At 59.2% G+C, this 13,546-nt stretch overlaps 1 protein-coding gene across 1 annotated transcript in view; it reads left to right on the plus strand.

Moving 5' to 3' along the window:
* The window catches only part of C2H8orf82 (chromosome 2 C8orf82 homolog), a 37,970-nt gene extending 34,440 nt beyond the window's left edge, over positions 1 to 3,530 (plus strand). Inside the window, exon 4 of the mRNA XM_030549480.1 lies at positions 216 to 3,530. Coding sequence (XP_030405340.1) covers positions 216 to 661 — 446 coding nt within the window. The 3' untranslated portion in view covers positions 662 to 3,530. The remainder of the gene's footprint in view (positions 1 to 215) is intronic.
* The last annotated feature ends 10,016 nt before the right edge of the window (positions 3,531 to 13,546 follow it).

The following is a 13,546-nucleotide window of genomic DNA, read 5'->3' on the forward strand; positions in this document are numbered from 1 at the left end:
TTGCAGCCAGGAGTGAGCTCCGTGCCGAGGTTCCCGAGGGCGCTTCAGAGCCCCTGCAGGGAACGTGCCTTTTGTTGGCCTGGCATATGGGGCGTCTAACAAAGCCGCTCGCTGACTGGGGGAGGCGTGTGGGTAAAACAGGCTTCAGCATTGCAGTGTGCACCGATCTAGTTCACTAGCCTCTGAACCCCCTGTGGTTTATCTCTGCTTCCCAGATAAGCAGTTCCTCACCTTCTTCTTCAAACAACTGCAGCTGAACCGGAGCGGACGCTACCAGGATGCCTTCCCCTACCTCTCCCCCTGCGGCCGAGAGCACAACTTTGTGCGCTGCGACGACTGCCCCATCGTCTTCACCCACCTGCTGTGCGGCCAGGCGGGCGAGGAGCTGCTCTCCTACTGCGGCGGTGGAGACAGGCTGGTGGTCAGCTTTGAGCCGGAGAAGCTGGTGATGTTCCCCGAGAATGGGCGCGTCTATCACCCGGCCCCGCAGAAAGCCGGTGGCGTGGGGCTGGTGAAATCAGCCCTGGCCTTCGAGCTGAGCCCCTGCTTTGAGTACAGCCAGGGCGCCGGCGAGCCCCCTACCCACTTCCGCTGGCAGGGCAAGCGCTACACCCTCACCAACGAGCTGGTGCAGCTGATCCGCTCGAACAGCAGCGCCTGAGCTGGGGACAGAGCAAGGACTGGCCCATCTGCAGCTACGTTGGCTGCTTTGCAACAGCCTGAGGACAGCACCTCCCTGGCACTCACTGGAGCAGATCTCTGCAGCCCACCCCCTGGCTGCCCCACCATATGTATGTCACTTGGGCCTGGCTGCTTGAAGGGCCTCCATGGGCCTCTTCTCCAGCGGGAGTGGGGCTGCCCTCGAACCCCATGGGCTGCATGTAAGGCTCTAGATTGGGCTGGGCGGCCATGAGCTCCGACAGCCACCTCCTTGTGGGAGCCGAAGGGAAGCCACAATGCAGCGGCTCTTGTCCCCTCTGGTCCAAGCAGATGGCCAAGCCGGAGGTGAACGGAGCCCCTGATTTGCTGTCCCACGAGGAGCTGGGCTGGGATTCTGTCCCTGGAGAGCAGAGCGGGGTGGGGCAGACCCAGAATCCATGTTCCTTCACCTGTGGCCCTACAAACCCCACAGCCCAGGGCCCCTCTCCTCCCTCACCCCTCCCCATTTTAAGGATCTGCAGATTCGGTGTGGGCCCAGGGCCTGCTGCATTGCTTGGTGCGTGCTCACTGTATCTGCCCTACCTCAGAGCAAAGAGCAGTGAGGGCTATGGGGAAAGACCCTGCTGCTCCGCCCGCTCCCCCCCACCGAGCCAAGAACAAATCTGCCCTGTCCATAGCAGGAGAGGCCGTGAGAGGCTGCTGGGAGTGGAAGGAGAGACTCAGTGCCCCGAGCCGAGTGCCTGCGCCCCATTGCTGTACTCGTCGGCTCCTCGCCATGCGGAGCATTGGGGCCCGTGGTGCTTCGTGCTGGTAGTGATCCCTGCCTAGGCAGGCTCCGCTGAGCTCCTTGGTGGCTGAGTGGGACAGCTCGTGGGAGCCCAGCGGCACTTGCAGGGAGGCCCCGGCGTGATTATCTCCGGCGTGCGCTGAACTGGGATTAGTCTGGGGAACCAGGAGCTTAAGCTGCTGTAATAATCGTGTTTAAAAAGCTCTCTGCCGTTCATAACCGTGCGCTGCAGATAACCCACTTTTGGACAGGGGCCTCGGTTGATGCCTGGGGGATGGAGAATGTTTAGCCAGTGCCGCCCAGAGCCCCAGGCTCCACGCAGCGAAGGGGTTAACCTGCCCCCTGGGGATCAGCACCCCAAGCCCACTAGCCCCCTGTGGTAACGCCTGGGCTTTACTCGACCTTATGGCTTGTGGATCCCCTCCCCCGCCTCTGGGTGCCAGGCTGCAGACTTGGGCCTCCCCTTGGGGCTGGCGGGGATTGCGATCCCCCTTTTCACCCTCTGCTGGCTTCTGCCCCAGCCCCTAGCACTGCCTGTAAACGAGAGACCGTTCGTATCTGTCCAGCCATGTTGATGGGAGGGCTCAATGCACTGCCCCCAGGGCCGCCAACCCAGCCACTTCCAAGCTGCTAAATAAATGCTGGGTCGATCCCACCCAGGTGCCTTTCAATGGGCCCGATCCTGCCCCCCCAAGGTGGCAAAAGTCCCATCAGCCTTTGGGCTTTTGCTGATCTCTGGCCCAGGGCGTTTCCTGTTTGGGGGCTCGGGATCCCAGCACGCTGCCCGCGTGCTGCTCACACTGCAGATCCAGGCTGCCTTACGGGTGTGATCGACACCAGCAGGCCGAGGCCTTGTGCCAGCCCACTCCAGGGGTTTGAAACCACCTTCTGCTGCCCCAGCACAGAGCACGGTCAGGTTCCCTGCCAAAACCGATCACTGCACGAGCTCACTGAGCTGCTCAAACCTCCTCTTAAAAGGCTTTTTCCCGGGGACTTAAAGCTCCTTGACAGCTTTCGAGCGGGACCCTAACCTTAGCCAGTATGCAGTGCCCCCGGCATCTGTTAGCAGCAGCCGGCCCAGCAAGCCTCTCACAAACCTCAGAGCCTATTTTTAGCCAGGCCGAAGCTTGGCAGCAGCGCGGGGTCAGAGGGGCATTGCCTGGAGTTAGCACAAATGGGGTGGGAAGCACCAGGCCAGCAGGCTGGGATCTGTGAGCACAAGGGGTGTGTGCTCCTTTCCATGGGCTTGCACAAGCTTCATTGTCCCCTTGGCTGCTGGCTCGATGCGGGAGTCAGGCTGCCGGGTTCTCCACTGTGGAAATGGCAGGAGTTGCCTCGCCTGGAATTTTCACTCAGCCGCTGATTGTAGGTGCCTCTGTTTTGAAGACCCCTCCAGCTGCTACTTCAGAGGGGCTGAGCACAGGGGATAGGGTGGGTGTTCAGCACCTTTAAAATGCCTCACGCTGGGCACCCAGCACCCGAGGCTCTTTGCTGCTGGCGCCTCCGTTTGCCCAGTTGTGAAATTGGGCCAGTGCTATTGCCCTTTGTGAGATGCCCCAAGATCTCTTTGTGCAAAGCCCCGTCTGAGCCCTTGGGCCGTGTCACTGCTCCAGTGAATGCTGTTTGCTGAGGGACTAGGCCCTCGGCACCAAGCCAGCAGCAGTCTAGTGGTTAATGTTCCCCTCTGGAACAGGCCTCCCGCCGAGTGGGTGGATGCGCTCAGCCTTCGGCAAAGCCTGTCCCTTGGTTATGATTCTTCTGAATGGAGAAGCCCAAGTGAAGAGAGGCCGGGATGGGGGAGGTCACCCAGCAGAGTGCGTGGGGAGAGGCCAACCAGGCTGCATTGGTGTGAGCCGCGCAAGTGGGTCCCAGCGCCCCCTTCCCGATTGGGGCGGGATAAACTGGAGTATTGCACTCGATTGCTGTGCACTGGGTGTGCTGCAAACAGCTGCTCCGCTCGGCTGCCACTTCCTGACACTCGCGCACACACATACCCATGCACATGGCTCGGGGCTCGGAGTGGAACAGTTTGGTGTTTTTTCTGTGACAACCACTCAGTAAATAAATGATTGGCAGTGACTTGGCCAGGGGTGGGCTGATTTCTTTGATGTTATCACTGGCTTGTGGGGTCCAAGCTTCCCACGGTTCAGGGATCCAGCCTTGCTTTCCAGCTAGCAGCCCCTCCGTCTGCCAGTCGCCTGTGCGGACAGCCCCCACCCACTGACTCCCATAGGAGTCGGGTTCGTAGCTAGGGAGGAGGCAGCTGAATTGCTGTACCGAGCAGTCCCTGGACTCCAACCCAGCCTGGCCAGCAGTGCTCTGTTGGCTCCTCTGTCGGGCATTCTCAGGGCTGCTGTTTCAGCTCCACTCTGGCCACAGAAAACAATCCACCCTCGGCAACGTGGGGGGAGGCGGTGCTGAGCCCGCCCAGTGGGCAGTGAACGTGGAAGCCACACCTGTCAGGTGGAAGGGGCCCTGTGCACGGCTGGCGGCTGGTTCTCCTGAGTCCCAGCGTGTGATGGGCTCTGCTGCCTTCTCTTCCTTTTCTCGCTCTAAACAAGACAGGAACGCGTCTGAGACAAGGAGGAATGAATTTGTGGGAGCACCTCTACTCCTGCCAGGGCTGTGTCAACCCTCAGCTCCATTCAAGGATGACGCTCAGCATGCTGCCTTGGGCTCTCCCAGCTGAGAGGCCGGGACAGAGCAGGGGCCAAGGGACAGGAATTAATTAATTGCATGCTGCAATTAACCACCAATCGCTCCTCAAGCTGATGCATTCTTCCAGCCCAGTGATACGGCAGCCAAACCTTCAGGGAACCACAGAGTGAGCAGGGAAGTAAAATGAGTGCAGCTGAGTGCTTTCATTTCCACCGAGCTGTGCAGCCATGAGCCCCTCGGGCCAGGCCAGGATCATTATCTCCCTTGTTCAGATGGAGAAACTGAGGCACGGAGAGTGAGGAGGGGGAGGGACTTGCTTGGGGTCATACAGCCATATCACTGGCTGGGCCGGGCCTAGTGCCCAGGAGTCCTGGATGCTGTTGTGTGCTGATTGGCACCAGCAGGGGTGGCGGCCACGTGCTGGCAGCGGGCTCTCCCTCTGCTGACCAAGTGGCAACGCCCCATGTTACTTGGTGGGAGAGGGTGTATCAGCTTTAACGGCTGGAACGAGTGCTGCAGAGCTAGGGAAGGGAGTTCCCCTCTGGCGATCCCCACAGCCAGGCCACAGATCATAGCAGCAGCGAGGGAGCAGCTGTCCGGCCAGCTGTGGCAGTGGGTAGCTTGCCATGGCATGAGGTCTCTGGAGGGGCAAAGCAGAGCCCATAATTTCCCATTGTCCCCAGCTGGGAATTCTCCGAGCCCTGGCAATAATCTGCACACATTGGTCAGCTCACAAAGTGCTGAAGCTCAGAGGGAAGCACCACGCTCCCCATGCTCACGAGCACTGGACAGGAAGGCACTTGCTGCACTTTGTCGCCAGCTCTCGAAGGTCAGAGGTGCTGCTGCCCGGCCCAGCCCTCAGTCCGGAGCTGGGAGTTTTCCTCTGAGGGGCATTGCAGGGATCCAGCAGAAAATCACCACCACCACTAACCCCCCCTGCCCCGAGTCTTCCTTCCCCTCTGGGTTTCTGCCACTGCCGATTTTACATCCAGCCACTGGCTCTCAATTCTCTGCTCCTGCTGCTGACGTGCTGCTCCTGCAGCGGGAAGGACCATGCGGGGGTGTTCGAGCTGCAGGTGCTCAGGCCGCAGTGCGAGGGAGCTGAGGGGCGTGGAGCCACGGCTGTGCTGGAAAGGGCCATGTGCACCACAGATCTCAACTGAGCTGCCTGCCAGGCCAGCCGCGCCAGCGACACATCCCATGTGTACGTACATAACGGGTGGGTAGCATGTGGTTCCTAACCACAGGAGAGGCAGGTGTGCTAAAGGGCTCTTTGGTAGGGGATGAAATGCAGAACAAGAACCGAGGGCTGGAAGTTAAACCAATTAGACACATTTTTCAGTCAGGGTCAGTAGCCACCAAGCCAAAGGGTGGATTCTCCATCTCTTGAAGGCTTCAGAGCCGGCCTGGCTGCCTTTAGCCAAACAAGTGACGGGGCTGACTAGCAGGGTAATTGGGAGGAGGTCAGACAAGATGCCGCAAGGGTCCCGTCAGGCCATGATGTCTCTGAGATGGGCACACAAGGGGCAGAGGACCCACAGGCTGGGCCCTGGGGGAGAACAGCCTCAGAGGGCAGCTGTAGCTCGCCTGTCGGCCAGACCATTGGTACAAGGCCGTTGGCTGCAATGGGTGTTTTCCCGAGCACTGCCCTTTGAGGAGCGCTGCAAAGGCCTTTCAGCTGGCTCCACCCACCAGGCCAGTCGAGGCCCCGGGTGAGTTTTGTTTGGCCTCGGTTCAGGGCTCACTGAAGAGCAGCAGGACCAAGTGGTGCATTTACTTTAGGTCCTTGGTGCAAAGAAAGCGAAGTGTGCACAGCCCAGGGTCAGAAAGCTGCTGACGAGGGTCGCGGCCTGGAGTCGGGTGTATTGTAATTACTGCTCACGTCTCTGCTCGCTCCTGTTCGTTGGGCGATAGCAGGCGAACCGAGAGGCGGGTGAAGTGCAGGGAAATGAGCCTCATTACGCTGGAATAGCCGCCGAGGGCAGAGGCACGAGCCCTGTTGCTCAACACCCTGGAAACGAGTCTGGACAAAGCACAAATCGGTGCCCGCAGGGAATACGCTGTTCTGGCTGGGAGACAGGCTGGCTGGGCCTCAGCCTCCACCCACCCTGAGTACGTGTTCGCCCCGGGCACAGCTCAGCTGGTCACGTACGCCGGCCCTGCGTGTAGCTGCACACTCCAGTCTGCCGCTGAAATCCCCTGGTGCTGGGGAGCAGGGGGATGTCTGGGAATGAGGTCAATTCTGCTTCAGCCCAAGGGCCTGGACCTGCGCCCGCACCGGGGGGAGTTCAGCCAGTGCTGGCGTCATACACTGCACACGTCCAGTCTGTCCTTCCCACGGCACATCGCCTGAGCAGATCCCTGCGTGTCCTCCAGGAGGGCTAGTCCCAGACCAGATTGCTTCTTTCTCCCTTGGCTTTAGAGCTGTTCGAAACAGAGTGACACATTTCTCACCAGGAGAGGCTATTGGGGCTGGGTAAGACCCACTAAAGAGTTATCCAGTAACTAGGCACCGCTGAAGACAAGATACTGGTGGGCAAGGCCCAGCAGGAAGGAGGGGAGGGATGGCTCCACCCTGGGTACTTGTGGCTCAGGACACGAGCGATGCCAGGGTGCAGGCACGGCTGCTGGTGCAGCTTGGGCAGACTCGCTGGCACCGTTGCCTGGGATGTGAACACACCATGGGGGAATGGATGCATGCGCTGCAGCATGAAGACCACTGGTTGCTGGAAGGCCGGTGGCCGTTTCGCTCATACGCTGTCTCTCGCCCCGAGGATTGGAATGGCAGAACCAGCTCGTTTCCCCAACCAAAATCCGCCTTCGGGGCAGGGCCTGAGACTGGGGAGTGCTGGTAAAAGCAGTGAGTGCCTGAAAATGAGGGGGTTCATATGGAACGGGGTAACCAGCTGTGACGATGCGGTTCTGGCGGGACCCAACTGAGAGTGCCAGTTCAGGATCAATTGCTCAACAGGGCAGTTACAGCCCTTGGCTGGGGCTTTTTCCACCTCTAAGGCAAATCAAACCAGCCAGACAAAAATGACTTCAGGTTTCACCCCACTGGCTAACCACAAGTCACACAAGTAATTTCCTTAGACACTCCAGTCTCCCAATATCACCACCAGTGCCACCCGTCCTGGGGATGAATGGTTATGAAAACCAACACCCCAGTAAAAGAAAAAGGTTTGATCCCAAAGGACCAAGCCCCAGACCTAGGTCAATATACACATTAGATCTTACCCACAAATCACACTGTTGCCAGTCCTCTAGAATCTAAAATCTAAAGGTTTATTCATAAAGGGGAAAAGGTAGAGATGAGAGCTAGAATTGGTTAAATGGAATCAATTCCATACAGTAATGGCAAAGTTCTTAGTTCAGGCTTGTAGCAGAGATGGAGTAAACTGCAGGTTCAAATCAAGTCTCTGGAGAACATCCCCCAGTGGGATGGGTCATCAGTCCCTTGTGTAGAGCTTCAGTTTGTAGCAAAGTCCCTCCAGAGGTAGGAAGCAGGATTGAAGACAAGATGGAGATGAGGCTTCAGCCTTATATAGGCTCTTCCAGGGGTAAGAACACTTCCTTTGTTCTTACTGTGGAAAATTAGAGCAAAATGGAGTTTGGAGTCACATGGGCCAGTTCCTGCACACCCTGCTGAGTTACAAGGCAGTATCTGCCTCCTCTCAATGGGTCAATTGTGTAGCTGATGGTCCTTAATGGGCCATCAAGCAGGCTAAGCAGAGCTAACACCAACTTGTCTGGGGTGTCACCCAGAACTACAGCATCAATTTCAAATACAGACAGTATAGAGCCAATACCTATAACTTCAACTACATAATGATACAGACATACAGACAGCATAATCATAACCAGCAACCCATAACCTGCTCTTAGACACCTTATATGACCCCCTTTACATAAGATTTGGTGCTACTACAGGACCTTGGTTGCAAACCATGTTCTATATGGTCCCAGTTTATACCAATAACGTCACACCAGCCCATGGAGTTGGTGAGCTCCTGTCAATGTGGCCAGGGAGGGGCAGTGGCATGGGGTGGTTGGTCCCTTGTACGGGGAGTCAGGGCCCCGCCCGCCTGCCCATGACAAACTCCTGCAAAGGGAGGCAGTTGAGTGACTAAGGAGCCCGTGGGCCTGAGAAAAGGCCGTGAGGGCCCAGCTGCAGGGAGGTGTCCCAGCAAGGGACACACTCAGAGGGGAGAGGCTCCCCCAGGCCAGGGCTGCGAACCACACACCCTAGGGAGGAGGCTGGGTAACCCCCTGAGCCCAAGGCGAGAGACTTTAGTTCATGTTTCTTTGGACTCTGTGGAAGCCCAGCGGGGGGAATCCTGTCTTGCCTGCTTTGGGATGGTGTGGAGTTCTTCAGGGGCCCTGAAGGAAAGGAAACTGAGGCAGGGTGTGTGCAGAGCCATGCTGAGCACATGGGTGTTGCACTTCAACAAGCAGGAGTCACAAGAGCACGGGCGGGGCAAGCTGCTCCCAGACCCTGCCCCCCAGAGGGGAGAGAGGAGCTCAACCTCCGTGGCCCGTTCAGTCCCTCTGCAGGTCCGATGTGGACACCAGGGGCCAGGACTCATTTCACTAGTGATCTTGCTGGACTCAGGCCTCCTCCCCCTGCAAGGCTCCCCAAGGGCAAGTGGGGGGCTGCCAGCCTGTGCCTGCCCCGGGATACCCAGAGCATGCCCAGCTGTGTCAATCTGGCATGAGAGGTGGGCACAGGGCAGAGGGGGCCCAGCATGGGGTGGGGATGGCATGCCGAATGGGGAGTTGGGGGGCAGCAGGGCCCCCGAGACCTGATCCCCGTTTGCCACCAGAGCTGCTCATTCGAGATGAACAGCCTGTACGTTCAGAGGGAAAACAAGCCATTAGTGCCAGGCTTAAGAGCTCGGCAGGCAGATGATGTGTGTGACACTGGCACTGCCGGCTCTCAGGGCCACACGCCAGCTGTTGGGATCCAGCAAAGAGCCGACTGCAGAGTAGGAGGCGGTGCCCATGGCACAGCTGGGAGCACCAGGGATGGGTGGAGCCCAGCATCCAGCCAGATCCTTCTCCATCCTGCTGGCTTCCAAACCTTGCTGACTGCAGAGGCCCCTAACACCACTGCCCTCTATGGGAAACTGAGGCACAAACCCATCCAGTACCCTAGAGAGATTAACCCACCCTAGCCTGGGCCCTCCTTGACCCCAATGCTTAGTTCTCAGCTCTGTCTACTGAGTCAGCATCACCGTGGAAGGGCTGTGGGGCACACACTGATCCCCACTGTGGGAGGGGGAGCAGAGCCCGTGCGCCTAAGAAAATGGGGGGAGGGGAAGAAATGGAGCTGGGGGGGCTGCAGGAAAGGAGGAGACAGAAAACACCCAAGGGCAAGGGAGGAGATGGAGAGCGTCTGTGTGGCAGCAGGGCGAGCTGATGTCACAGTCACGTGGGGTTAGCACATGGCGTTTGGGGCTAAACTCCCCCCCACCCCGGGCAGGTTAGTCCAGAATTGGCCACTGGGGGTTTCTTGCACCTCCCTCAGATGCAGCGGGAGCAGCCAGGGGACTAGGCTAGAGGGACCACGGGGTCTGATCCAGGCTGGTGGGGCCTGTGCTCGTGCAAGTCCCCGTGCATGCTGGGACAGGATAGTTGGGCCCATCTGCAGTACAAACGCACCTGATTGCAGGTAGCCTGGCCCGTAGCTCTGCCCCGACCCAGGGAAAGCTCTGGAAAATTCCTGGTTACGCTGCAGAGCCCATCGGACCTGGCTCGGTTGTCTCTGTAGCAGAGATGGGTCCGGGGGTTGGGGGTGAGTGCTGTGCTATCCCCCAGCTGGGCAGGGATACCGGGGGGAAGCTACTTGGTCTCTCTCTGCTCCCCATGAACAAGGGCTGATGAGCTGCCCCTGCAGGGGCGGGGCTGAGAACAAAAACTTGTGCCCCTGGGCCAGCTCCTTGAGCCACAAGAGCATCCCACAGGGATGGCCGATGCAGCGGGTGTGAGCCAACCACTCGCTTAGCCCATCCACTCGCTTAGCCCCATCCGCTCGCTAGCCCCAACCGCTCGCTTAGCCCCAACCGCTTGCTAGCCCCAACCTCGCTTAGCCCTGTCTGCTCGCTTAGCCCCAACCACTCGCTTAGCCCCAACCGCTCGCTTAGTCCCATCCGCTCGCTTAGCCCCAACCGCTCGCTTAGCCCCAACCGCTTGCTAGCCCCAACCGCTCACTTAGCCCCGTCCGCTCGCTTAGCCCCGACCGCTCGCTTAGCCCATCCACTCGCTTAGCCCCAACCGCTCACTTAGTCCCATCCGCTCGCTTAGCCCCAACCGCTCGCTTAGTCCATCCACTCGCTTAGCCCCATCCGCTCGCTTAGCCCCAACCGCTCGCTAGCCCAACCGCTCGCTTAGCCCATCCACTCGCTTAGCCCCATCCGCTCGCTAGCCCCAACCGCTTGCTTAGCCCCAACCGCTTGCTAGCCCCGACCGCTCACTTAGCCCTGTCTGCTCGCTAGCCCCAACCGCTCGCTTAGTCCATCCACTCGCTTAGCCCCAACCGCTCGCTTAGTCCATCCATTCGCTTAGCCCCAACCGCTCGCTAGCCCCAACCGCTCGCTTAGCCCCAACCGCTTGCTAGCCCCGACCGCTCACTTAGCCCTGTCTGCTCGCTTAGCCCCAACCGCTCTCTTAGCCCCAACCGCTTGCTAGCCCCAACCGCTCACTTAGCCCCGTCCGCTCGCTTAGCCCGTCCGCTCGCTTACCCCATCCACTCGCTTAGCCCCAACCGCTCACATAGCCCCATCCACTCGCTTAGCCCGTCCACTCGCTTACTTCAACCACTCGCTTAGCCCCAACCGCTCGCTTAGCCCCAACCGCTTGCTATCCCCAACCACTCGCTTAGCCCCATCCGCTCGCTAGCCCCAACCGCTCGCTTAGCCCATCCACTCGCTTAGCCCCAACCGCTCGCTTAGCCCCAACCGCTCGCTAGCCCCAACCGCTCGCTTAGCCCCAACCGCTTGCTAGCCCCAACCGCTCACTTAGCCCCGTCCGCTCGCTTACCCCAACCACTCGCTTAGCCCTGTCCACTCGCTAACCCCATCCACTCGCTTAGCCCCAACCGCTCGCTTAGCCCCAACCGCTTGCTATCCCCAACCACTCGCTTAGCCCCATCCGCTCGCTAGCCCCAACCGCTCGCTTAGCCCATCCACTCGCTTAGCCCCAACCGCTCGCTTAGCCCCAACCGCTCGCTAGCCCCAACCGCTCGCTTAGCCCCAACCGCTTGCTAGCCCCAACCGCTCACTTAGCCCCGTCCGCTCGCTTACCCCAACCACTCGCTTAGCCCTGTCCACTCGCTAACCCCATCCACTCGCTAGCCCCAACTGCTCACTTAGCCCCATCCGCTCTCTTAGCCCCAACCGCTCGCTTACCCCATCCACTCGCTTAGCCCCAACCACTCACTAGCCCCAACTGCTCACATAGCCCCATCCACTCGCTTACCCCATTCGCTTGCTTAGCCCCAACCGCTCGCTTAGCCCAGCCGCTCAGTGACCAGAGTGGCAGTGGGGCCCGCAGAGCGGCAGGATCTCAGCACCGGGCGGCTCGAATGCTGCCGCTAGTCGTCCCTGCTTGGCCCAGTGCTGCTCTGGTTCAGGGAGTGGACGGTTGGCTTTCCAGGCAGAGGCCGGACACAGCAGCTGTGGCCATAGAGTGGGGGTGGCAGGTGGGGGGCAGGGCAGGGGATTATCTGCTGGGGAGATTTGTTCCATGTGCCATAAAATGCACCATGGGGAAGTTCCAAATGTTTCTTTGCTACGTGGTAGGTGAAGATTTCATTGGTGTGAGAAACCAATTTGCCTAGAGCTGGCAAATCTGTCAGCACCCATCAATCCCAACCTGCAGGCCCCCTGCTGTTCCATCTTTGGGCTCCCCCCACAGCTCTGCCAGTGCCCTTAAATCCCAGCCCTTACCCCCACTATTACTCCAGCTCTGAGCTCCCTCCACCCCCACGCCAGCTGCTCATTTCTGAACTGCAGCACAAAGAGGCAACTGGAAATTGGGCATTTCCTAACTTTTGCAGGCTTGACTTTGCCACTGTCACATGACAGCTGGCCTGTAACAGGGCGCATTGGCCCTATAAGCCAAATGAGGATCCTGGCCCAGAATGAGTTGAATTGTGGGAGTTGTAGTTCCTGGGGCTGATGGGAGCTGTAGGCCTCTCAGCAAGGAATGCTGGGAAGGGAGGCTGTATATAAACAGCTCCTTTCCCTCATTTCATGGCAGGGAGTGAGAGTGGTGTTGTGTAGGGTGGCTGGGAAAATACCCTGGGGAGGAGGAGGATTAGGATTTCTTGGGCCTGTGAGCCAGGCTTCCCCAGGAGCTGTAGCAGAGCTGAAGGATAGAGCCTTGCAGGGAGGGGTGTGGGATTAGCCTTGGTGCTGGTGTTTTCACCAGTGGCCCAAGGCTGGTGGTCTCGGTGAGGGAAGGGTGGGAGCTTGACTCTAAGGGCTCCCCAGTGGTGCTGCTGTTATACCCTGGAGAGGTGAAAGTTGGGAACTCTCTGCACGCCTGGCCCTCTGAACACTTGTTCTGCTGGGAGGTGGGGGACTGGATCTAATCTCTTCTGGTGGAAGGGAAACTGAGGCAGCACAGCCAGTGGTAAGTGGCTCCTGAGTCTGCCCCAGAACCCCCATGCACATCCTGGGGATGTTCCCGGTCATGCCATGCAGAGCTTGATAGCCCCTCCCTGCTATCTGCACAGCTCCCAATCTCCTAAATGCCTACTTAAAAGGCCCCTGTCACTGCTGTGCCGCTGACACTCGTGAGATAATTTTCACACACTCCAGGAGCTGGCGGAGTGCCTAGCCCTGCCCTGCAGATGGGGAGGTGCCTCATCTGGGCTTGTGCACAGAGCCTGCATTGGCGCCTTGAACTGAACGCAGGTCTCCTGGCTCCCAGCCTGGTGCCTTAACCAGAAGCCTCCTAGTCTGCCGCCTCCCTTGCTCCCTGCAGCCCTGGGTGCTGAGGCGAGGAGAGGGGCTGCTACCTCCCCCTACGTCAATGGGAGGGAGGAAACTGGGGACATCCCTGTTGGCAAATGGAGTCAAATTCTCTTCTCGCAGCATCAGCCTTTGGGGGTTGTTTAGCACTGTGGGAGGGTGTCAGCTCCCCTTCTGCCCTGGCCCTGCCCCAGCCAGCTGAGCAAGAGCTGGAGTAGGTGAGGGGTATCGGTGATTCAGTAGGGGGTGCTCTCCATTCTGTGTGCTGACCCCAGTGCCCCAGGTTGGCACTAGGGGGTGCTGTAGGGAGTGGGGTGGGGGAACTCCGTAGAGGATGCCTGCCCCTGGGAGTCACTGCTGACCCCAGAGCGAAGGGGTGCTGTGCTGCAGGGAGCTCCCCAATGGGGCCATCTCCCAGGGCAGATCAGACTCTCTCTCTGTGTCCTAAGTGTGATGATTAAGTGTT

This window comes from Gopherus evgoodei, chromosome 2, assembly GCF_007399415.2.
Source record: "Gopherus evgoodei ecotype Sinaloan lineage chromosome 2, rGopEvg1_v1.p, whole genome shotgun sequence".
NCBI lineage: Eukaryota > Metazoa > Chordata > Testudines > Testudinidae > Gopherus > Gopherus evgoodei.